This window comes from Elephas maximus, chromosome 19 (genome assembly GCF_024166365.1).
Source record: "Elephas maximus indicus isolate mEleMax1 chromosome 19, mEleMax1 primary haplotype, whole genome shotgun sequence".
NCBI lineage: Eukaryota > Metazoa > Chordata > Mammalia > Proboscidea > Elephantidae > Elephas > Elephas maximus.
In genome coordinates, this window is record NC_064837.1 from 48970927 (window position 1) to 48997295 (window position 26369).

The window sequence follows — 26369 nt, forward strand, 5'->3', positions numbered from 1 at the left end:
TTCCTGCCCCAGCTTGCCACCTTCACGCAGAAAGGGAAACCAGTGGAGAAGGCAAGGGCGTTTGCTAAGAATGGTGTCTTCAGCTGTGGAGTGTGATGTCAGTAGCCAGACCCCTGGACTCCAGGAGCTGGCCGGCTTTGGCCTACTTTGAAAGCGGCTGGGGAGGCAGGCTTTCATCCCCCCCTTAGTCTAGCCCAAAACTGACAACAGGAACCATGAGGGTCTGTGCAGACCTCCCCTGACTAGATTCGCCCAGACTGATGCTTAGTACCACCCCCCCCATGACTGATATCAGGCTGGGCTCAGGAGCACACCTGGGGCCTGCTCAGCACCCCACCTGCCACCAGACTCTGGGTGCTACTGCCCCTGCGGACCAGCCTGCTGAGTCTTAAGTCCATGTCGGGATCAGACATGGTGAGGACTCGGCTCTGGCCCACTGACTTGGGGGTGACACAAAGCAGCTGCCAGAGCAAAGGGCCAGAAAGGGTCAAAACATTTTATTCTCTTCATTTTTTCTTCTTTTTTAATAAAGTTAAACAGTACAACAAAAATTCACAAGCTGCCTCCCTCTCCACCCCCTGCCTCCCACCCCTACCCGCAGTCTTCAGCGCTGGCTCCCTTTCCTTCACCCCACTCACACAGACAGAGGTATCCAACCAAGAAAATGAAACTGCTCTAAGTACACGGAGACATGATGAAGGGAGGAGTTGAATTGTGTCCATATTCAAGGTTAAACTGAGCAAGTCTGCATTTCCTGGGTTCTGGGTGACTGGTTTCCTTTCATTAGCCAAACTGAAAAAAGAAATTCCCTGGACCAGATGCTGGAAGGGAAAACAAGGGCTTGTTAGCTAGCTGTGGATTTTCTAGGGAAGACCACTTTTCAAACCAGTTGCTGACTATGGAGAAGCCTTCATTCAAACACAAAAATCAACTCTACAGGGTGTCAAGCAGCCTGGTCCTGGGGTGTGAGGACGAGAGAGAGTGCAGCTGCAGCTTCAGCTTCGAAACAGCAACGCCTCCCTGCCCAAGGGGCGGTACCAAGGCAAGGTGCACCTGGGAACCTCCCCTCCTCCATCCTCTGCTAAATCTACACTTGAGTGGGTGGATGTCCTGCTAGATGAGAATTCAGCTGCCTCCACTCGTGGGACCCCAAAGAGCTTCCGAACTGAGGAGTCACTGTGTCTACTTGGCATACCCACCTTCAAAGCTGAAGCCTCCGGGACCACCGAAGAATGCCTTGAAGATATTATTTGCGTCAAAATCTGCGGAACAGGGCAAGTAACACAAAAGGAAGAAAAAAGTGACAAAATTAGAAGTTTCTGAGGAAGAACTTAACCATGACCCTGAGAATGGGTCTCCAAACCTTTCCCCAGTATTATCACTTCATTCCTTTTCCAACACTTTAGACTGGAGGTGAGCAAATCTGCCCCACCCTATGTAAACTTACCACTTGACCCCACTATCAGAATACACTCCCAAGTCTCTGTGGGAAAGTAAGATCTGTGAAGGCCTACAGGAATACTTGACACACGTAAACCTTGGTCAGCATTCACTCTGCAGTGGGGAAAAGTCTAGCCGACAGGATAAAGCCCGTATTCCTTACTGCAGACCTTTAAGGCTTCTGAGGTCTGAGCCAACTCCTCCAGCCTTCTCTCTCACCACCACCTCCCTCTAGGACCCTACCCCATATCCCCTACTGAGCCACCTGCAGTCCCCCAAAGGTGCCATGTGTCGCCATTCTTAAGCCCCCCCCAGCCAGTGTTAGCACAGGACCTCCCTGCTGCCCGCTCTGCACCTGCTGCTATGCTGTCCTGCATTTGAATGCATGGCTATCAGCCCTCTAGGCTGGTGGTGGGATCAGGCCTGTGGGCTCCTGGAGGTCGGGGAACCTGTGTGAGTCATCTCTGCACCTCCAGCACTTGGAACACACCTCACACGTCACGGGTGCTCATCAAGTGTACAATTCACAAACCACTGAGTCTAGCTGATTATATACAGACTCTCCCTTTGGAGAACCTCTGGAAAAAATTCTACATTCCACAGCCCTCAGAGTCCTCCCAAGCTACCCCCACCAACTCACCTCCCATGTTCATGCCCTCCTCATCCAAGTCTTGTCCACTGTCATAGCGAGTTTTTTTCTTAGGATCTGAGAGGATAGTGAAGGCTTCTCCAACTTCCTTGAACTTCTTCTCCTCCTCCTTCTGCACTTCAGCACTGGCTCCACTGTGCCGATCTGGAGGGAGGGGCGTGGGAGAACGCAGATGAAATCAGTCTCAAGAAAACAAAAGTTTAAGAAATACCACTTCGTATCTGATTTTGGAATTGGAGACTATGGGACTTAACCTTGTCCCCGGCTGAAACGCCTCTCTGAGGCTCTCACTCTAGGCTGGGACTGGCAAAGGGCCTGGCCTGCTTGTTCTTTCCCAGCCCCTTCCTTGACCCGCTCTACCTGGATGGTGCATCAAGGCCCGCTTCCGATAAGCTTTCTTGATCTCGTCCTCAGAGGCATTCTTGTCCACTCCCAGGATCTTGTAGTAATCTTTCCTCTTACTCTTCTTCAATTCCAGCTGTGCATTTTTTAGGAGTTGTTTGTGTTCTAGAGGGAGACATCTGGTGTCAGTGGACAAATCTGATTCTGGCTTCCCTTGCTGAGTCCCAGCCCAGCAGCCTTGGCATTTTGAGCCTTGCTAATCACACTGAGGGATTTTATAGTGCTTTGTTCTGGAGATTAAAAAAATCTGCTCATACTTGGGGTCCTCACATCTCCCCACCAAATAGGAAAGGATCTGGGATCAGAAAATAGCCAGGATCTGTTTACTTCTTCCTAGCCGTTGATCAAAGAAGCCCCAAGTACATCTCTGATCCCTGAATCAAACTTTAAGTAAGACAACACAGCTCTCTGAGAAACCAATGATCTCAAACCGCTTTACCTTTTGTCTTCTCTGTCTGATACACTTTTTCATAGTCCCGCACTGCTTCTTCATACTGTTCTGTGTCCATGTAACTGAGAAGGAAATACGGATTAGTCCCGGGCTCAAACATAACACAATGGCCTTCGGTATCACTCTGGGGGAAGAGGCATGGCTCAAGCAAGACGCACATTTTGGTAAGATGCTTCATCAAACAGGAGCCCTTAATCTAGCATTAAGAGAAATACTTAGCAACCAATTCCTCAAGGAAAAGAAAAAACAAACTTCATAGCACTTAAACCCATCCAGCAAAGTGATGCTTTGATCTGAGTGGAAAGCAATTAAGGGGACAAAGATTCTTTTGATCTGACACAGAGCCACCAGACAGACATCTGGACTGCCATAGGAAAGGCAATGTGAAGGCACCTAGGTGATGACTTGGGATCAAAACAAACAGAAGAAAAATTATCAAGTGAAATGATGGCTATGAAAGCACCTACAGTGCCATAAACATGCAGGGTGGGCTCCGAGCCAGAGCACAAGTGGGGTTAGTGAGCTATGAGGAGGATTAACTCAACAGTTCAAGGTGGTGGCTGGCAAATGCTTCCATTAAGACCAATCAATCTGAGAAATACAGGTAAGCTAGAAAGATAAGGAGACTCTAAACACAGGCTATTTCAGCAGCACAGAAGAAAGGAGGGGCCTCCAGCCCAAGATGGGAAGAATCTAGTTTGACAGGCTAGTTGCCAGACCTTTAAGTTTCTCTTCCACAGAAGCAAGTGGCATTGTCCGTAAGATCACAGGCACCAAGAGCAGCCCACCAATTAAACAGACCGGTTGGAGTTCCGAGGCAGATGCCATCAGCTGGGGAGTGCAAAGCGACCCTGCAGTGCAGCTGGCTGCTGCACAAATGAGATTCAGTTTATTACACTGCTACCACACAAGCCCAGGCTCGGGGACCCGGGTAGGGGAGTGCTACTCATGTGGCTGGCAAGAGAGGCCTAAGATTTTAGGCAACATCTCAATTTAGGACTTTTTAAAAAAATGGTGACAAAACACAGGTGGCAAACACACATTGCAAACACTACTAGGAGTCCCAAGAGCCCACATATGTAATAAGAGTTAAAGCTTCGCAGCTTTGAGGAAGAACATGGATAACTGATAGCACTGGGAGGAGAAAAATCTGCAAAATGAGTAACCCTGATGACATCTCCTGGTCCATATGTAATGTATTCAACAGCGATTTCCATCTTCACAACTTTTTTTTTAATTCAAGGACATCCTTATACTTTAAAATTTAAAAAGCTGAAGAAAAAGAAACATGAAAAAGTAGAGCTTTAGAGAAAAAGGGAGAACTCTAGCCTACGATGGGAGATGTCACAAAGATCTGGCATTTTCCCAACATTAGGGTAAACTGAGCCAGACTGGGGCAGTGGGCAGGCCTCAGGCTGAACTAATCTCCAGGACTTCTGGTCAATCCCAGGTGCTGAGGCCATGGCTCTAATACTCAGCCAACCGTCCCAAATGGTGCATGCTTTCCCCCTGTGGTGGCATCTCAAGGGAGAGCCACTCAGAGGACAGTTCTGTTTCTACCACAAAGGTAAGGAGTTGTCTTATCAAAGCAACTCCTGACTTTTATTTATTGCACAAACATGATGAAGAAAATAATCCTCCCTCCCACTATCCTCCTAACAAATTTTCTTCTCTCTTCCCATTTCCTGTTCAAAGATGGCAGAGTACGCCACAGAGCTGGTCATATATTATTCAGAGTTAACAGTGTCACAGATCAGCCATTCCCCTCCGAAGCTCCAGACATTTAGGTGATTCCCCTTTTTTGCTACTATAAACAAAATTGCAGAAAACATCTTCACTTATATACCATTTTGCTTCTGTTGAAATAAGCCTCTGGCTGGGTCAAAGGGCACTCTTTTGTCTTCCAAAGCTTCCACTTTTGTTTCTGACAGGCTTAGTCATCTACTTAAAAATTCACTTTTAATAAAAAGCACCACACACAGCAGCAGTTTTCCTAATTTTTTTTTAAGAGTGGATTATTTGGGGGGAAGGGTACGGACTAAATGGGAGCCAGTCCACGAGCCAGTCTGCACCACTGATGATACTAGGAGCTCAGTGCACTGCTCCTGGGTCTGGGCATCACCAACAGCATGCATTCTTTGGATATGACATTTCACAGTAAGGACGAACAGGTGTTGGAGGACTGGTATAAAATATGTCTTCCTTTAGGAACTTTAAAGATAAGAGGTTCTTCTCTGTCTGAGGAATAATCTGGAATTAGAAGAGAAGGATTTCTGAGCAGGTCTCTCCTAGCTCTTGTTAATGCTCCTGTCTGGAGAAAATAGTCTGGTGGGTCCAAGAGTCAGATGAACAAGTATGCTGGGGAACACCCTGATTCTAACACAAGCCTGGGCACTACAGGTAGGCATATCCTGGCTTGTGAACTGCCTTCTCGGCCAGGGAGCCCCCTCTGCTCAAAACACTCAGACAACCTATCCAGGATATTTCAAAAGGGGGCTCCTTGTACTGCTTGGAGGCTGAGCCAGAGTAACTTGAAATCCCTTCTAACTATAACCCTCACCCACAACAAACAGGATCAGCACAACTCTCAACTGTCTCCAAGAGATATTTTATTTCTTCCTTTCAAGCACCATACATTCATTCAATAAAACATTTACTGAGTGAGCACCTACTATGTGCCAAGCACTGTGCCAAGTTAGAGCAAAAGTGTACAACACAAAATCTCCAAAGAAAATGAATTTATCTTTAACAAAAGGAATTTGGGTCAGGTATCAGAGGAAACTTACTGACCGTGAGGGGCGTTAGACACAGGCATGGGAGACTGAGGGAGCTTGTGCAATCTCCTCCGCTGGAGGTCTATAAAGATAGTCTAGGACTGGAACAATCCCACCTAGAGGCAGGGGGAAGGACCAAATGACCTCACAATATCCCTGGGTCTGCTTCCGGCATCCACAATGCAATTCCCCTGGTAGGCCATCTGCAACTACCTCTTCCCCTCTCCCCCCAGCGGCACTTACCACTGAGCTCTTCTCAAGTAGGCTTTTATATACGTGTCATCGAGCTTCACTGCATTTGTGCAGTCTTCTATTGCATCATCTAGTTTCCTAAGCTTCAGGAGAGAGAGAGCAGTCATACTTCACATCTGTGGTGACCGAGGGAGCCCAGAGCTGTGAGCATGGCTTCAGAATTCTAAGATGATCAGTCATGCTGGCCCCCTAATTGTCATACTTATTCCTGGTCAGTGGGAAAACCAGTATCTCAGAGGACTAAGGCATTAGGCGGCCTTCCGAAATTCGGAATTGGTTTCTTCTCTACACGATGCAAGCCAGGCACACCTGTCTGCCAGGATAAACCACCTCTATTGTTCCACGTTAAGTGCCCCCCAGGACAAAGAAATAGGAGCATTCCTGCCCTGCATTTTTTCCAGAGGCCGACTAAAGGGACTAGAATTACTGTGATTTTTAACTACAAAAATTCTGCAAGGGCAAGGAGCCTGCTTATGGGTTTAGGGCCACAACGGCACTCAGTCCATTTTCAACTGAGTGTGGTGACCGTCAGTTATGTTGGAGGGAGAAAAACTAAGCCTGCCTCACATTCTAATCCCCCCCAAATCACTATTAAAAAAGAAACAATTCCTTGTTTAATCAAGAAGCAGTAATACTTGGCTTAAAATCACTCTGAAGTCCCCAGCCACTCTCTTGCTGGGGGAAAGGGACCTTGAAGAACAAGTGGGACTATCCTTCCAAATTGTCCCTCAAGTGATGCCAAATGTCTACAGAAAAGAACAATTAAAGCTTGACTCTCAGAAGATAGCTCCTAACAAGCTGAGATAGTAACCCAAACAATTTTCCTCCTGTCACCTGGCTTGCCCTCATTGGGCAGATTTCTCAAGACTTCTTTAACATCCCTTAAAAATATCTCCATAGGCCCCAAGATCCAGACCAAGTGCTTACCTTGGAATTAACCGTACCCCGATTACAGTAGAGTTTAGCATTTGTTTTTATATTGTTGGGGTCTATTCCCAGGGCTTCTGTGTACAGTTCATATGCTAGTTTATAATTTCCTTCTTTAAACGCTTTATTCCCATCTTCCTTCTTTGCTTTAAGTGCTTTGGCATTCTATGAAGAAAGGCAAGGGGAGGTCAGTTACACATCCGGAAGGCTGACATTGCACAGAGAGGCCAGTCTACTTTCACTTTCTCGGATCCCAGTATTCAGCATCACACAGCCCCCACCTCACCACCTGGGCCACTTTCCTTTGTTGCTCACTGTGCTTCCTACAGAGTGGACAGGGGAAACCAGGATTAAAACAAAATACCAACGAGATCTACGGAACCCAGGGCTTGCCTTGACTTCCCAAGGGAACATTCCTATCTTTTCTTCAGCTGAGGGAAGAAAAAAATTAAAAAAGCACACACAAAAAAAAGCACACACTTAGGTATTAAAAGGACTTGATCCTGTGTGAGCACATGATCTTACCTTTGACTAAGTAAAAGTCCTAAAATAATTTCTAATGAAAAGACCAAACATCTTTGCAAAGTGGTAAGAGGAGACATATTTCTTGTGATTCTAAAACCTTCTGCTCTAACCATCTTAAAGGCCCAAAGGGGAGGCTTCCTTCCCCGCACAGATCTGGTGCCTAGAACTTACTCTGCAAGCAACACAGGCCTTATCATGGTCAGGAGCCATCCTGAGAGCCTGTACAAAAAACTGAACCGCCTTCTCAATACAATCTTCATAATAAAGGCAAAGACCTCGTACATACAGAGCATCCGCATTGGTGGAATCCATTCGTAAAATGTCACTGCAAGAGCCAGAAAGGGGCACATTCAGCTGTGGTTTGGTATATCCCCACCATTACTGCCATTTGTGGCCAATTTTTTCACTGAACATATGTCTAATATTGAAAGTATTCAAAGGGAGATAGCTTCTCAAGAACTCCTCCCAAACCTTCTAGAATTCCTGTTTCTGTTGAGTCAATCCCAACTCACGGTGACCCTAGGTATTACAGGGTAGAACTGCTCCATATGGTTTTCTTGGCTGCAATCTTTACAGAAGCAGATCACCAGGCCTTTCTTCCATGGTGCCACTAGGTGGGTTCAAACCACCAACCTCTAGGTAAACAGTCAAACACAGGGACCTACCTCCTCAGAATAAAATACCTATGTTTATCTTTAATACACTGCTGGTGTCTCATAATCCTTATCACACTATAATAGTGGTCAGCAAACTATAGCCCGTGGGCCAAATCCTGCCTGCTATCTGTTTTTGTAAATAAAGTTTTATTGAAACACAGACATGCCCATTCATTTATCTATTATCTATGGCTGCTTTTGCATTATCAAGGCAGACAACTTATGGCTTGCAAAGCCTAAAATATTTACTATCTGGCCAAGAGTTTGCTAACAACCCCTGGAGTAGAAGTACCCTAAGAAAAAGGACTACATTTAAAAAACTAACACAACCCACATCCGTTGTTTCACATACAGTTCAAAAATCTACTATACTCCCATATACCCTGTAGGTTTTTAAATCTGGTCTAACCTTTTTGGCTTTAAGCCCCAGGAAGATCCAGTCAGCCCTGGCTGGCCTAGCCACAGGCCATATGGTAGCTCCTGTTCTAGAGAGCTGCCATATAGCATCAATCTGGTAGTACCTGCCATTTCAATACTGAATTGGCTTGATTTCATACCTGGCCACAGACTGTGCTTCCGGATAACGACCCAGCATTGCTAAACATTCTGCTTTGAGGATTTTGAAGCGATGGCAGGCAGGGGCAAATTCCAGGGCACGATCCATGCAGAAAACAACCTATGGGGGGAAAGGAAACAATAAGGCTCTTCAGCCTGGACTCCAGAAATATCTTCACTTTAGTTCAGTCACGGGCAACAGGCTAAAAGCTAAAAGAAGCTTCCTGGTTCACTTTTAAACTGGGAAGTAGTATCAGTAATATCGGAGCTTAAAAACATCTAATTCACTTAATTATACCATTGAAATGAGTTGATCCAGATGATAATGACAACAGCAAACCTTTATTGAGGACTTTATATATTAACTCATCTAATCCTTATAACAGCTTTATGAAGTAGGTAATACTATTACCTTACTTTACTGATGAGAAAACTAAAGCACCAAGAGATTAAGTAACTTGTTTAAAGCCGTCAAAGCTAATACATACGGGAAACAAGACTGGAATTTAGATACGAAAACTTCAGAGCCTGTAACCAGGATTGGCAAGCTAAACTGCCTCCATAATGAATCATATCCATAGTAACTGTGGTCAAAACTCACATCTTTCTAATGCAGAAATGCTGTTATTTGCTACTTTGCACAATTCACCATGCTTAGTCTGTTTAGGAGCCCTGGTGGTACAGTGGTTAAGCACTCAGCTGCTAACCAAAAAAAGGTTGGCAGTTTGTACCCACTAGCCACTCCACAGGAGAAAAAGATGGCGCAGTCTGCTCCTGGAAAAATTACAGCCTTGAAAACCCTATGGGGCAGTTCTACTCTGTCCTACTGGGCTGCTATGAGTCAGAATCAACTCGATGGCAATGGGTTTGGTTTTAGCCTGTTTCGGCAAGGACCGGCAAAAATAGCCTTGTATGTATTTGCTGCTCCCTGTGTTACTGAAATGGCTCACAGTTCCCTCTTCCATGTGCGTGGGGCTCACATCTCATTGAGTGCCCTGGTGGCCCCTCCTCCACCCAGATTTTAGTAATAAAAATACACCAATAAAACCGTTCATGTTAAATGGTTCTGAATAGACTATATCAGATTACTATTCCCAACATGCTATACAAGCCAAAAGACAAAAACCACCAAAAAAATAAACAAATAAATAAAAATAAAATGGACTTTCAGCATCATCAAGGGTATTCATATACTTCCATTTTCTCTCTTCAGAAGTTTGCTGTCTCAGTTTCATTTTTGGTTTAGTTGCTATTCCTAAGGCTTACTGGGAGACCGTTGTTGATTGCTATTCTCTCCCAAGAACAAATGACCCAAAGGAGAAATTCAGAGTAAGGGGCACACATTCCCTCTCAGAATCTGGCCATGGGCATCAGGAAAGATGAAGTCTGAAAACTCAGAAGCACAAATAACTCAAATTTCCATCAGTAAGAGACTGGTTAGCTAACATACACATTCACAGAATAGGATACTATGTGGCTCTAAAAAAGAATGAGGAAGCTCTCCATGCACTAATATGGAAAGACTTCCAAGATCTATTTAGTGGGAAAACTGGAAAACAAACAAACAAGGTACAGAACAATGTGTACACGTATCGCCTTTCATGCAAAAAAAAAAAAAAACCAATAATTTATATTTGTATTTGCTTGTATATGCACAACAAAACCGTGGAAGGAAATAAAAGAAACAAGAACAGTGTCTACCTTATGGGGCAGGTGGAAACTCGGCAGATGGAAGACAAGCTTAGGGGAATATTCATCACTAAATATCTTTTATGTTTTCTAACTTGTCCCCCCATTGAGGTGACATTCACATAACATAAAGTCGACCATATTAAAGTGAACAATTCCGTAGCATTTAGTACATTCACGATGTTGTACAGCCACCACCTCCATCTGGTTCCACATTTTCATCACCACAAAAGGAAACCCCCCACCCATTAAGTAGTCACTTCCCATTCCTTACCCCCAGCCCCTTGCCACCACCAATCTGCTTTCCATCTCTAAAGATTTACAATCTGTGACGTTCTGTGTCTGGATTCTTTCACTTAGCATATTTTCAAGGTTCATCCACACTGTAGCATGTATCAGTACTTCATTCCTTTTTATGGCTGAGTAATGCTCCACCGTATGGATATGGAAACACTGGTGGCACAGTGGTTAAGAGCTATGGCTGCTAACCAAAAGGTTGGCAGTTCGAATCCAGCAGGTGCTCCTTCGAAATCCTATGAGGCAGTTCCACCCTGTCCTATAGGGATCACTATGAGTCAGAATCGATTTGACTGCAACAGGTTTGGTTTTTTTTTTTCCTGGTATGGATACATCATAATTTGTTTATCCATTCCTGTGCTTATGGCCATTTGGTCTGTTTCCACCTTCTGGCTATTGTCAACAGTGCTGCTGTGAACATTCATGTGTAAGTATTTGTGTATCAGTTCCAATTCTTTGAGTATATGCCTAGGATACTTTCAGCTTTTGAACCACAAATACCGCCTTTACAAAAAAGTAAACAGAAAGGGCGGAGGGGCAGGTGTCAGCAGAGCAGCGATAGGGATGCTTCCCCTCAAAGGCACGGCCTATTGTCCCGGAAGCCCGAAGAACGATATCAAAACTCAGGTGTTACGTAGAGCCATGGTGCTGGACTTTTCAGCAGGATGGGGAGGGTTTACCCGACATGTACCCGGCCACATCCTGCAGCCTTCCTGCCATCCAGGACAGAGATGACTCTGCTAATCATGGGGACTATCAGCTGGAGGCTCAGTGCTTCTCTCCCACCCCCACCTCCCATGGCTAGGGACAGCTGCAGGCAAAGAATATCTTTGTTTCTTCCAAGTTCATCTGTTTCCCCTGCCAGGATCATAATTCTTCATTTGTGACATCACCATGAGCTACAGTGGTGGGGGGGGGGGGCTGGAATGTCACAAACAGAGGATTCTGTCACAAACTGGGGATTCTGGCTCCAGAGTGGGCAAGAGAGGAAAGAAACCCAAAAGACTGCCTTTCAAGACAAAGCTTTTGCCTATGTAAACCTCAGAAAACATGACAGGAGATAGAATCTCTTTCCACACACACGCACACAGAGTCAGAAAAAAAAAAAGGAAACTTATGAATCACATCACAAAGACACTGTGGTTATTAAAACCAATGGACAGATGAGGAATGCTAATAAGCTAATGCTGGGCCTCTGTATAAGCTAGATTTGTTACCAAATACATGACCTTTGCAGTGTGTAACTTTTAAGGATGATTCTTACTTTACCCTGTTATCAAACATTTATTGAGCACCTGCTACAGAAAGCACTGGGCAAATTCCCACATATGAGGTAACAACTAACTCCCTTCCTCAGATGGTACTTACAAACTTCTTTTAAGTGATCCTAAAAATCTCTCCTTTCTGGGCCTTTTGTCTCCTCCCTTTTGAAATTCTAGTGAAAGCTATTTCTAAGCACCATCTAAGAAGAGAACCAGGAGTTATACAGCTCAGGCATAACCATTACAAGAACAGGAAAAACATCTACAACTTTTCTACCTTTCCCATGTTTCCAGTTTGTCAACTCCTTTGACATGTAAATTTGCAAGAACTATCTCATAGCTCCATAAGGGACACCTGTCTGTAGAAAGGACTAAGGTCAAAAAGATGGTGACAACAGGTTACATTCAGTACTCAAAAATGCAAAAGGGGCCTCTCCCTGTCCTTGATTTATAGCTCCATCCCGTTTCATATAAAGCAAGAGTTAAAGTCAGCTGTCATTACATAAAATTGGATTATTTGTACCCAACAAATAATTCCAACTGGCTTCCCCTGTTAGCTAGCACACTCTATTAGACCACTACCTTACATTAACAGTTTGAACATGTTTAAGTAACAAACTCATTATGCTTTTTATCATAAAACCAAATGTAAATAAGAAAATAAGTATCTTGACCAAAAAATACATAAAGTCAAAGCCAAATCAAAGTGATAATTTACTCTAGATCTGAATCACGGCATTCTTAATTATCACGATTACACACACGAAATAAGAACTTTGTGAGAAAGGTGAGATGAGACTCATTCATAGCCGTACTTTACCTTCCGAAAATCCCGCTTCTCAAAATCTGTTTCTGCTATTTTCTCATATTCTACGACTGCATTCGCATTCTTGAACTATACCGGGAAATCAGATACAGAGAAGTTATAATGAAGTTCTAGATTAAACAAACACAAAAATCAGTAAGGCCTTGAGGCATCTGTCCTTTCAAGAACAGCAGAACAAATCGTGTTGACAGAGATGCAGCCAAGGCTCCTTAACAGAAAAGGCTACAGCCCAACCTTCACCTCAGCTCAAACTTAAAGATAGAAATACAGGCCTCACACCCTGATATACACACCAAATAAAGGCAACGCATTGCGATGAGCTAGGCAGAAGTTTTGGGTTTTTCACTCAACACTGCAGGGGCACCCTGGGTGTATATGGAGATGGAAGGTCATAGGTAAAACAAGTTTTAATTGCTATCAATTTAACCAAGATTTGACTTTACTTGACTTCCTTAATGTCATTCAGATCAGTTCCTTGAAGTAACTGCCTGTCCCCCAACCATCTCAGAAACCCTCTAATTTTCATAGACTTCTTTTACTAAGCCACGATTTTTCCCAAATATACCACACTGCCTCTTTTGATACAGACAGGATCAGATTATACCTCCTGTTTTGCCTGAGTGTTTTTGTGATCCAGTTCTAGAGCTCTCTGGAAACTTCGACATGCAGCCATGGCATTCCCTAGAAAAAGGTGGCACTTGCCCTCTCGTAGGTGTCCCTGGAAGAAGGAAAAAAAGGAACATGACTGGTCAAACAGAAAAATAAACACACACACAAAACCAGTATGTGATAAAAATGCCTACAGCAGTGGTCCTCAGCCAGGGATGACTTCGCTCCCCAGATATACTTACTTGTGATTAGGATGTAGAAAGCCACTGCTGTTACTGTTGTTGTTGGGTGCTGTCAAGGTGACTCTAACTCGTAGCAATCCTACGTGACAGAGTACAACTGCCCCATAGGGATTTCTTGGCTATAAACTTTATGGAACCAGACTGCCAGGTCTTTCTCCTGCAGTGCCACTGGGTGAGTTCGAACTGCTAACCTTTTGGTTAGCCACCAGGGCTCCTCTCCCCAGGTATGTTTAGTAATGTCAGGTTATCATAACTGAGGGGAAAAGTGCCACTGATACCTAGTGAGAAGAGGCCAAGGATGTGCTAAACCTCTTACAATGCACAGGATAACCCTCCACAACCAAGAATTATCTGGCCTCAAATGTCAATAGTGGCAGGTTTGAGAAACCCTGGGCTAGAGGAACTGAACTGCAGCAACTCAGTCCTCCCCAAGTAGCCCTGTTACATACCCGAACAAAGCTGTCGTCCAACCTCACTGACTGCTGTGCATCTCCTAGAGCTTCCCGGAATCTTCCAAGCATCATCAAGGTGGCTGCTCGATTACCATAATAGCTAGCATTTTTAGGACACATATCTGCAGGAAAGGCAGAAGAACGTAAAACAAAGTTTAACATGGGTCATTGTCTCAAAAACTCAGGAGCCATCTTCCTCAGAACTACATCAAGGCAAACAAACCGGAATAGGAATGCTGACACACGCTCTTCTAAAGGCTACTCCAATATTTTTTTTTTTACTATCTGTGCAAATAGACAGCAGCAACGGTTAACAACCAATTTAAAAAGGCGATTAAAATATCATTTATATTTAGCTTTGAAGGGCACTATCTTTTTTGGGGGAAGAATCAACATATTTATCTTCTTAATGACTATGCTTTGTATAATAAAAAGGAATTTGCATTTCTTGAGTTGGAGATGGCAAGACAGCCTAGCAGTTCTACTCTGTCCTATAGGGGGTCTAAGAGTCAGAATCCATGCAACAACGCCAATGGGTTTTTTTGGTTTATACTCTCATGAGGTCATTAAGCCTAAAGGAATTCACATAATAGCAGGTATCAGCCCATTAGACAAAAGTCTACTTTTTAGAGAGGATCTACTTATAATACCAAAATAAAAAACGAAAACAACACACTGAGTCGATTCCAACTCATAGCAATCTATAGGTCAGAGTAGAACTGCCCCACAGGGTTTCCAAGGAGCACTAGGTGGATCTGAATTGCCGATCTTTTGATTAGCAGCCCAACTCTTAACCACTGAGCCACCAGGGCACCCTATTTATAATAATATTCAGCAAATGTGTATTTTCCAGCATAAGCATCAGGTTCTTCTCACCTATGGCTTTCGTGTAATAGTTATAAGCTTCATTGTAATCTTTCTTGGCATAGTATGCATTTCCTTGTTCCTTGAAAGACTCCGCTTCCCTAAAAAGGAAAAAGAAAGAGAATCATGTTACTATACCTAGGGAATAACCTCTGTAATCTTTTGTCTACAGGCCCAGGCACAGCAAGCCAGAAGTTAGTGGTATCAGAAGGAATTTATAGACTGCTGAATAGGCTCATGGGCCAAAAGGAGGAGCTGATGAAAGAATCCAAGTTCTTCAGATGCTATTTTTTGTCACTTAGATATATTCAAGCTAAATCAAGAGAATCCCTCTCATGTTTCCTGCCCTCCCTTAGGGCAGAAAATTTATAGAGATTCCCTCACAGCAACTGAATTTTTTATAACTATTTTCTTTCCACGGTGCCACAACTGTTGCCCCTTTAGCAAACATAAAGAAAATTGGTTACAGGTAATTCCATTCAGGGGCACCTGATTTCAATGACTGTCTTGAAAAATAGCTCATGCATTTGTCACTGGAAGGACAAGCAGAGCAAAAGCAGGTGGCAAAGGAGTTAAAAGCACACTATATTGATGTTTAACATGGGAGACAAAGGTGAGAGACAGCAGAGACTACAAACCTGGATAACAGGGACACATAAAGTATTGACTACCAGTGTCATGCTATAAGAAGTGCCCATTTGTTGGTGTTCCTTCTGCCTGACACATATACGTGAGCACTTACTGTCCCCCTTATCATCCCTCCATTACCTTGCACATCTAGCAGGCGGTTTAATATCAGAATTTTTCCCTACCCTTTAATTCATTTTTTGAAGCTGTGCCATTAAACAAATTGTACTTTCCCAATGGAACAATGCTACATACTGGGAATTATAGTCCTGACCAAGGAACTAGAATCAAATTAGACACAACCAATAATGTTTTTTTTTTTTTTTTTTTAATTAATTTTTATTAAGCTTCAAGTGAACATTTACCATTCCAATCAGTCTGTCACATGTAGGTTTACATACATCTTACTCCCTTCTCCCACTTGCTCTCCCCCTATTGAGTCAGCCCTTTCAGTCTCTCGTTTCGTGCCAATTTTCCCATCTTCCCTCTCTCTCTCTCTTCCCATCCCCCCTCCAGTCAAGAGTTGCCAACACACTCTCCAGTGTACACCTGATTTAATTTGCTCACTCTTCATCAGAACCAATAATGTTTTAAAAGAACAACAAACTAGTAGCTTCTATCAAAAATATCCAAAACCATCCTATTGACCAACTTGAGTGACACCTGAAGATAATTCTTTGCTGAAATGATTACTGCAGCCAACTAAATTTTTAAGTATTTTTGTTGTAAGGAAGAATATTTGTTTTTCTTCCTGCCCTCCACGCACATACACGCAAAATAACCCAGTTCAAGGGCTGCCTAAAGTGGGGACAAAAGTCACAGTTCTTAACCTTGGCTATGGTATCGCAGTTTACACCACAGATCTATGGACACAGCACTGGGAAGGTCTGTGACTTATTTACTTACGTATTTTAAACTACAAATTGGCAAAGCTGCCCTCCATTTATTGAGGTGATCCTCCCTTTCCATTCTTCTCCATCACAGTTCTGGCAAGCCCTACTAACATGAAAAGGCTGGGAGAAGAAGGAAGGAAAACAGGAATGACCTATAAATGTTGACAGATTTGAACTGTGATGGACATAAATCCGCTTGAGTAATTTTATTACACCAACTGTTACAATGCCAAAAGAAACCACCTGCTATGAAAAATCCTTTAAGAAGGATTCCCCAGCTGCTATCTTTCTACATGGTGCACATCACCCTGTAATGCTAAATTAAGCGAGGTACCATAAAAATAAGGAGTCCTGGTGGCACAGTGGTTAAAGCGCCTGGCTGCTAACCAAAAGCTTGGCGAGTCAAACTCACCAGCCTCTCTGCAGCAGAAATATGTGGCAGTCTGCTTCTGTAAAAGTTTACAGCCTTGGGAACCCTATGGGGCAGTTCTACTCTGTCCTGTAGGGTTGCTATGAATTGCAATCAACCCAACGGCAGGCAGTGGGTTTGGGCTTGTACTATAAAAACTATGAGAACCTATGCTTTAAGAGCAGACATGCCAAGAGATTTGAAGAAAGGGCTTCGCCAACATAGGACTTCCAAAATTGAGTTGTGAAGAAACTGAGTTGTAAATTCCAAAGTAGCCCCAAACTATACCTGAGAGGATCCAGCCTCTTCCTCAGATGGCTACTGGTTAAAAATGCACAAATCCTTAAGGAAAACTAAAGGCTCTAGGTACTTGGGTAGATGATGTGTGAACAGTATAAAGCTTGTTAGTCAAAGGTGAAACAACCTACAGAGCTGCTGAAATGTGCCCCGTATTTCCTGAAACATAACTCCCATGGAGGTGAGTTCAGCATTGACGTCTAGTAAAAATGCAAAGATAATTACTATGGAAGATTATTAATAATTATCGGGTACTTTGCATACATCATTATCTCCAGACAACCAGTAAGGTGACTGTCGTTACCCCCATTTTTCAAAGGAGGGCAAATAACTTGCCCAAAGTCAGGAGGTAAACTCACACCTGTCAGATTCCAAAGCTTGTGCACTTTCTACTTTTTCTCTCTAATGCTAAACATATATGTACACATTTTTTTAATGCTAAAATTTTTTTAAATGCTAAATATTTAAAAAAATTAATCTGTATTGCTGGAATAAGACACGAGCAATGAATATAAACCAATTTCTTTACGCCAAGATACGGAATAGTCCTAGCATATGAAATTCAACCCCAGAAGTGAAATCTGGATTTAAACAAGTTAATGACATCCCCAAGAATTAGCCACAGAAGGAGTGGAGCTCCTCTGTGGTCTATGCTCCTTCCTCTTTAAGATGCAAGGCCTAGTGAACTGGACTTTGCCTCCCCCCAAGAAATGCATTTCATTTTAGTAAATGGTGAGTAGATTCCATTCTAGAGCAAACAAAGCAAGTAATTTAGAATCAGCCCACAGCAGAAAGAACAAGAAGAATTGTGTTGTGATAAGTTACCATGTTTTTAACCTCACACTGCACAGCATCAGGCCAGAATTAGCTATTCCCACACAATTGCCTCATGAAAAGGACTTATTTTCATAGAATTTGTCTGATTAACAGCTGTCTAAAGAATGGGCACTTAGTACTTTTAGACTGAACACTTACATTTTGCCTCCAGGTCCAATACCCAAAGTAGAGTCCCTCCTCCATTTTGAAGCTCCCCACTAAATACAGGATAAGCTTAAGCAATGGGCCTGACCCTGCCAGACTGGCCGAGGGAAGAGTGGATCTTTGGAATCCAGCATGCCAGCAGGAAGAACTGAACAAGGCTACATCAGGAACAATTCCAGGGCCATATCCATTCAAGTCCTGCCTTGGGAGTCTGAGAGAGAGCTGCAGCTTGCTGGAGCTGCCCTTACAGCAAAGGAACTGAAGGATGAGATGTCAAAGGCGTGGGACTAGAAAAGAAGGAGAAGAGCTGGTTAACACTGTAACTGAGAGTGAGTGGACGGGAGCATCTGTCACTCCACTCTCTGCCAGGGTAAATTCAGCTAGTAATATTTAGTCCTATGATAATTAAGTCAGGTGACAACACAGACCTACTGAAACAAATCAGTAATGAGAACAGAAGAATTAAGGATCAGTAATGAGAACAGAAGAATTAAGGATTAAGTGGGTTCACAAGGACCAACTTAAAAAAAGGAAAGATTCCAAAAAAGGGGACTAAATTAAACTAGGTTATTTTATGGGCCAGAAATAAAATTCAGACTAAAGCCTGAAATATAACAGCACAGCAAAAAAACAGACTTGGCCATAGCAGACCTGATGGTACTATTAACAACTGTACTGTATCTCTAATACTTTCCCAGATTTTCAAAGCACTTCCAATGACGGTCCTCACAATGGCCCTCCGAAGTGGTTACAGTGATGACATCACCTGTCCTCAACAAAGGAAGAGCTAGTGAGGCGCTGCACAGGTTTCCTACCTCCTAGTCCTAATGCTTCTTCCACTAGATCCTGTCAGTGTCAAGGTTTTTAGATTAAAACTAATTTATCTGGTTCCCCATCTTAACCCTTGGGTGAGTGGTAAGCAAAATAAGCTTCCCAGCTGATTTACCCAGAGGTGACAGGAATGGCTCTACCTCCATCATCCCCTTTCACTTTATTACGAAGCAAAAACTTCTTGTGAAAAGTTACTGAAAGGTTTTCAATCTGCCCTCTTTAAAGGTATGACGGAAGGAATTCCCACAACATTGCCCTTCCCTCTGACAGACACAGATGAAGACTGCTTTGTTATTTTAAAATGCATTTCTTTATTTTTCAGAAATAACCTAGCCAGCCAAAAAATTGCAGCTTTAAAAACCTGCTTTTCTATCCAACGTTAAGTGTTAAAATCTGCATATCCTCTGATCATGCAGTTATAGTCTCTCTCTCCCAGTTTAGCATTCATTCATCACTGATGCTAATTACTCCAACAAGCACTGCCAAGGGAGTCATTTGATATCACACAGGTCTTAGCACGGCTCAGCATCATGTGATCAAACCAAACAATTTAGGCTTATGATCGTCAGCCAACTTTGCACATTTACAGCGCAGTGAAATTAAATACACGTTAAAACGCCATAGTTGACATTACAACGTGCCCCAAATTAGATACCCTATAAAAATTCCCATTTTCTTTCTAAATACTTCCAAGCTGAACACTTAAGCAAAATCTTTGCCTCAGGGTAACTTGTCTTTTAGCAATTAAAGAGGTATTCAGCAGCTTTATTCCATCTGCACTAAGTGGGCGGTAGTTTTCAAAAAAGTCCTTAACATGGTTGGGCTCTCTGCAATTGCTTGATATGTTACATTTTTGCAGATTATTAAAAAAGGAGATTCTTTATCGTCTGTACAGTATCATTTTAAGATTTACTCTACCCCAGAGCATGAAAAATAAAGACTGACATGGTTTCACTGTCCTGCAACATTTGCAACCTAGGAAATGCTGATCAGATTTTTTTGTATGACAAAAAACATAACATGCTGCTTTTACTTATTTCAAGTAAATACTTGGCTAGATTAATATATTTTTAATAAAGTTTAGTCCTTCCAATAGCATTAATATAGCTTAAAGACACAACAGCTTGAATGAGGCTTTTCCTTTTTTTTTGCATATTCTTGATGCTGCTCCTGAAGTGGAAGAAAAAAAGTTTTGCTAAAATTATACAACTCATGACGAAATGATGTATTTTGCTAGAGCAGAGATGTTTGTTATTGTTGTGCACCGTCGAGACAATTCCAACTCATAGCGACCCTACATGACTGAGTACAACTGCCCCATAAGGTTTCCAAGGCTGTAATTTTTCACGGGAGCAGACTGCCAAGTCCTTTCTCCTGTGAAGCCACTGGTGGGTACAAACCTCCAACCTTTGGTTAGCAGGTGAGCACTTAATCATTGTGCCACCAAGGCTCCTTAAAGGTGTGTTTAGGGGCCTTTGAGTCTGGAGAGTATTTTACTGGCAGAAAAAAAAAACAAAAAACAACTCATTGACGTTGAGTTGATTCTGACTCATAGCGACCCTAAGAACCTTAGAAAAACATACCTTTCCTTTTCTATCCGCAGGGATTAATGCTGTTAACAACGACAATATGTTTTGTGCATTCCTATTATATATATTCCTTCCAAAAAGTCACTCTTACTCTAGGATTATTGTGCCCCGTTTCTTTTATTCAGTCAAGTTCACTAGTTGTACGCTGAGCTACAAATGTCCTCCACCCGTCAGAATTTACGGGATCTTGGCCAGTCTCAGAGTAGAAATTCCTTCCTCCTTCCCACAGTCCAAGACCTCTTGTCCCCAGTGGCATGTCACAGGGCCAGTTTCACGTTGTACTCTGCCTGACCTTCAGGAGAGAATAGAGTAAAAGGGGCCCAGGAGCCAGTGTTCTAGTACATCCTGCCAAAAACAAGTCATCCCGTTTCTTTATCTTCTACTAATCTAGGGGCTGAAATATTTAGTTTCATACAGATAAGTGGAAGCCATAAACGAAATCACTTGGAACAATTCCACAAACATGTGAGTGCCTGCTAAATACAAGGCACTATATGCTGAGTGCAAATAAAGGCTTCTTTTATAAAAAAAAAAAAAAAAAAAATTTTTTTTTTTTTTTAATGGTCCAGAAAAAACTGAGGGTGGGCTCTATCCTACCATACTTGTTGGCACTCACCTTCCTTTATCTAATTTCTTACAGAAAAACCAGCTTCTGCTTTCACTTTAAGGCACAATTAAACAACCCTGCTTCCTTCCCCTACCCCCAGCCCCACCCAAAGAAAGAAAGTAAGAGACAAAGATGATGAAGAAAACTGACACCCCAGTGAAACTGTCATGTATCTGGACATTCAGGGAGAAGACTCACCAGTGGCAGGGCCAGAAGGAGAGACAGAGACAGTCTATATAAAGCAGCAGCACTCCCTACTGCTTGAGTAGGGAAAGACACCAGGCAGCATGCTGGAAATGGCTGTCTTATTCAATGGTTAAAGAAAAAAAAAAAGGGCAACCAACCAACGTAATTCTTCCTTCCTCAAAGAAATCCAATCACTTCAGGCAGATGGACATTCATGTGGAAATAGCTGCCTGAAATGTGAGTTTTAAAGTTATGCTAGTTCCTTAAGGGGAAGGTGTCACCACCTGTGGGCTGGCATCTACCTAACATTCATTTACAAATGGGGAGTGGAACTGCTGCTTCTGAGAAACTAGCTTCCCTGCAGATACTCTGAGGGCACAAACCTCCCCAAAAGTCAGATATTTTGTTCTTCTATATTAGAATCAGAAAAGGCAGTTAACACTTCATCTGACAATCTAGCCTCCTCACACAAACCGTAAGTCACATGCTAACAGAAAACTAGGCCTCAAAATCAGAACCTGAGAGTCAAATATTCCCTCACATGTTACCATTCCCAAAAGCCTCAGCCACTCATAGTCCTACCAGGAGTGGGGTAAAACACAGGAACCACCGTTTTGATCTGGTTGGGGAAAAAAAAAATATTGTCAGTCCAATAAATGAAGAGGCTGCTGAAATAACTGCATTGTGAATCCTGCTCTTACAGCTGAAATTCAGATAGTTTAAAGGAATACCTGGAACGACCTCTAAGGAACTTCCACATCACTCAGCACTGGAGAAAGGGGACCAAACATTAGTTGAATATGGGAGAAATGGGCTCTCAGAGCGACTGTGCATCAGGCCTCAAGGCACCTAGGCAGCCGTTGACCATTGTTCTCCAATCTTCTAAAGTCCTAGTGAAAGAAAGCAAAGCAAGTGCCCAGTACTCAGCTTTAAAAACTTTTAAAATACTAGTTTCAATGACTAAACTATCTCTGATTGGCTGGAATGTACAATAGGGCTGGGCCTTAAGCCAATCAGAGTTCTGGTCGTTGGGAATGGACTAGACACTAGAGCAACTGTCACTCACTTGGCCCAAACTTTTATCAAAATTACTGAATTTACGCAGCTCTGGGTAATATGTGGGTCTGATGTAAAGCAGTAAAGAAGACAGATGCCCTTCCTCAGTACTCTACCTTTGCTCCAATTACCACGGTTATCTAACAACTCTGAGATTTAATAGTATCAGGGTTCAATTAATTTGCTGGTATGCAGGATTCTGTATTCCTAGGTTTACCCCTTCCTTACCATGACTCATTTGTCCCATCTTCCACTTCCTCGTCACTGATGCCACACTTGTTATTGTGTGCTGTCAAATCGGTTCTGACTCACAGTGACCCCACGTGACAAAGTAGAACTGCCCCATAGTTTTCTTGGCTACTGTCTTTACAGAAGCAGTTCACCAAGTCTTTCTCCAGCAGAGCCTCTGGGTGAGTTTGAACTGCCAACCTTTTGGTTAGCAGTAGAGCACTTAACCATTCACACCACCAGGACTCCTTGATCCCACACTTAAAAGTACACCCAAATGAAAATGAAAGGTGAGGAGCAGTGTTTCTCACTGATTTGGGTCCAAGGTCCAAGATAAATTACAATTCAGCTTTGCTAAACTGTCTAGCTGCTTGCCCTGGAACTTCAAGAGAAAGATTAGGGGCACAATTTCCTAAATATCTAAAATAGCATAAGGAAGAAGGAGGAGGGAAAGGCATCCCCACAAGCTTTTCAGTTAAATAAGGCCATGAACTCCAAAATCTCTTAAGCTGCAGTAAACAGACCCTGGGATATGGACTCTGGATTCAGTTCTTCCTACCAGCAATGTGGACCCAAATAAAAGAAAAAATCCTAATCCACAAAGGTTTTATACTACCCAGATATTAAGATTAAAAAAAAAGAGCCTAAGAATTGTTCTTACTTGCTTCCATCAGGAAAACCAATACAGAGAGCAGTTCAAGGAATTAGGTAACAATGTTCTGGCTCCTAACTCTATGGCTTGCATGGTTCTTTGAGACTTGATTGTCCAGCCACTGCTTGGTATACATATGCCAGGACAGAGTGTTTCCTCTGCTGATGAACAACTTAAATTCCTCAACTTTAGCACAATAAAAACTACCTACAGAAACTCAGCTACTCCCCAGCCCAGGGGATATGACCAGAGAGCCATAACTAGACAGGATGGCAACTATCTCAAGGACTATCCACACGTAAGGTAAAGTAGCCAGCAACTTCCCAGGAAAATGTAAGGCTAGTACCATAAATTAACTGAAATGTAAAACCTCTGATATTTAACACTCTGGCTCCTAGGTAGCTTCATCTGTTCTGGCAGGCAAAGAGAAACAAATAATTTTCATGCACAGAACCCTGATCTATTTTGGAGTGCCAAATAATCCACCTTTTATTTTAGCCTCTCGGTTGCTACGGAGGGAAAAGAACTTTGCCAGAGTGACAGGCAAAAAAATTGACATCTACTTTTTTTCTCTCTAGGGACACCAAAGTTGAGGAAATGAGGTGTGTAGCCATTTAAAATGCTGCAACTGTGATGACCTGTGTCTTGGAAGTGCCTCTCGTTTTGCCACCTGTGACAATTTAGCAGGAGGACGCCCTCGAGCCAAGATGCAAGCAAGGAAGGACTCCTTGTTGGACTCTAGCAAGGACTCACATGTTGGACCTCACAAAAACAACCCAAGAGACCCATCAACTCCTGTGTCCCCAAGTGAACTGGTAGTAGGGCTGTAACAAGAAAGACAGGAACCTGGCCAAAAGGCTCTAACCAAGCCAGATTGTAAAAGTGCACTTGTAAGGAATGTCCCTGCCTGTCCTCTGCTACAGATACACAAGATGATTCCAAGAAATGTGAAAAAATGTATGACAACCTCCCTCCAAAGCTTCTAAATCCCTGCTCCACTTCCAGCGTTGGAAACTATACATAAATACTGCTTTTGGAAGCTAATAAGCCTAATGTTTACCCTCCTAAGGATGCCTTATACAGCAGAAAGTCAAACTGTGATTTTTTAAAGGAAAAAGATTTGCTTTAGTTGACAGGGGACTTTGAAGTAAAATCCAAATTAGACACAACCCTACGTTAAGAGATTTACACTGAGTAGGATGAATTTTTTAAATTACACATAGCCCAAGTCCCTAGTTATCGCACAAAGAACCGCAGAATTCTTTCTCAATGCAAGTAAAGTAAATTCTTACATTTCATTTAAGCTGTGTTGGGGGTACGGTACTTTTTCCCCCTTAATGATGTATATGAGCTGATGATGCGGGAAAGAATTAGGAAAAGATGTAAAAACTCAAAACTAAGAACAGAGAGAGAAATTGAACTCTGGTATCCTGCCTCCTCTGATAGCCCAGGGACCTACCACATTCTGTCAAGCCTCTCAGCTTCCAGGAAGTCAGGAACTTGAGGCACTGACTGTGGTAACGTCCTTTAAGCTTGAAAACTATTCATTCTGTCTCATCCAGTACCTCTTATGTTTCTAACTTGTAGAAATCTCAAGAATTCTGATTTCAGATTTCAGGAACAAATTCTACATTCCACCTCAAGTCACTCGGACTGGAGCCATAATGGGCTTGGTATAGATATGAAATATGCGGGAAGAAGACTGAGGACATTGTAGTCAATCCTGAACAAAGGATTGAAATAATCTGCAGTTCATAAGGAAAGGGCTCCAAACTTCCAGAACCTTTTTGTCAATTCTGCTTTAGAATTTGAACAAGTATGACTACCCACAACTGTGTTCCAACCCCACTTCCAATACCCTGCCTTAGCTGTAGCCAGAATCCAGAGTGTTCTCGAAACTCACTCACTCAGCAGCTCCTCGGCTAGTCCGGTCTGGCAATCTCGAGTCACTGCAGCTGCCCAGCAGTGCCAACAGCTCCCAAACAGTTTCCCTCCTCCTTTGCAGCTTAATTTAAGAAAGAATAGTCCTGGGAGGAATGGGGATCCCACTCAGGAAGGACTGGGGGCAGGGGGGGTTGACGTGTAGAGCATGAGACAAACCCCTTCACTCTTCCTCCTTTATCATCTTCTAGTGTAACCAGGGGGTAGCGGAGCTGACCAAAATCAATAACGGAGACACATAATCACCGCAGACCCAGACTAGTAATCACCGGAATGTGATTACTAGGGAAATGACGTGAGGAAAACGAGAACTCCGGAGACGCAAAGTACTAACCGAGAACAATGCACTGAAGTTAACAAGAAAAGGCGGGGGTCGGGAGCAATGTAAGGATTGCCTTACGTCGCCTCACCGCCTCCCCCACCCTGCAACAGCTCTCTGAGATCCCCTCCGAGACCTGGCCTCTATCATTAGGACCACCTTCCTCCCAGATGGAGAACAAGGCCGTGCCTCAGCTCCCCGCCACCCTCCCCCCAGGCGGAAGCTGGATAGGAAGGCCGACCCCCTGAGCGCCCCTTCACGGGGTCCATCCGGACCTGATCTCAGAGGCAAGGGGGGCTCGCAGAGGGCGGGGCATCACCTTAACAGCTGGGGGCTGAACCATAGCAGGGACCGGCTTCCCTGAACTACAGAACTGAAGTTAGTGAAGGTAGTTCACTACCCTGCCGCCGGGTTACCTCTTTGCCTCTTCGTCCTCGAGCAGCTCTGGCTCGGTCGCCGCCATTACCACATCGCACTCAGCGGCAGCCGCCATCTTACCGCCGGGACCAGAGAGCCGGGTAGGAGGCGGGCGGTGAAGAACACTTCCGGCCGGAGCATCGAGCAGCTGAGCGGCGCCGCGCCCAGAGGGGCTCCCTCGGGCCCGTCTACCAGAGAGAGGCTCTGCTTGGGGCCAGAGTGGCCTCCCGCCCCCGGAGGTCCACGGTGGTCTCCGCGCTGGGGCGGAAGCCCAGGGACGGCTTCTGTGCGTAGGGGGCGCCACTTTGCCCGTGGGTCGCAAGGAGTTACAAGGACTTGTCACTCCTCCAGGCCTTGGCTTTCCTCAGAGTTTCAAGGGCCTTGTTGCCATAGCAGTTTCCAACCCTAGAGAGTCTCCTGTAAGGCCCAGGGGAGTCTGGGCCGGGTAGGGATCGGGTTACCCA

At 43.6% G+C, this 26369-nt stretch overlaps 1 protein-coding gene across 2 annotated transcripts; it reads right to left on the reverse strand.

The window, feature by feature from the left end:
* Positions 1–476: 476 nt before the first annotated feature.
* DNAJC7 (DnaJ heat shock protein family (Hsp40) member C7) lies at positions 477–26054 on the reverse strand. 2 transcript variants are annotated; one of them, XM_049859075.1, is made up of 15 exons: positions 25905–25992; positions 22024–22182; positions 14885–14973; positions 14006–14130; positions 13310–13423; positions 12700–12774; positions 8634–8752; positions 7592–7745; positions 6896–7060; positions 5960–6051; positions 2931–3004; positions 2450–2596; positions 2081–2233; positions 1200–1262; positions 477–821 (listed from the first exon to the last, which is right to left on the reverse strand). In XM_049859075.1, the coding sequence occupies exons 2-15, from the start codon at positions 22050–22052 to the stop codon at positions 784–786; spliced, it is 1437 nt and encodes a 478-aa protein (XP_049715032.1). In that variant the 5' UTR covers positions 22053–22182; positions 25905–25992; the 3' UTR covers positions 477–783. The 2 variants fall into 2 exon arrangements, with proteins under 2 accessions (XP_049715032.1, XP_049715031.1); XM_049859074.1 differs by lacking the exon at positions 22024–22182 and having other exon boundaries at positions 25905–26054.
* Positions 26055–26369: the final 315 nt, after the last annotated feature.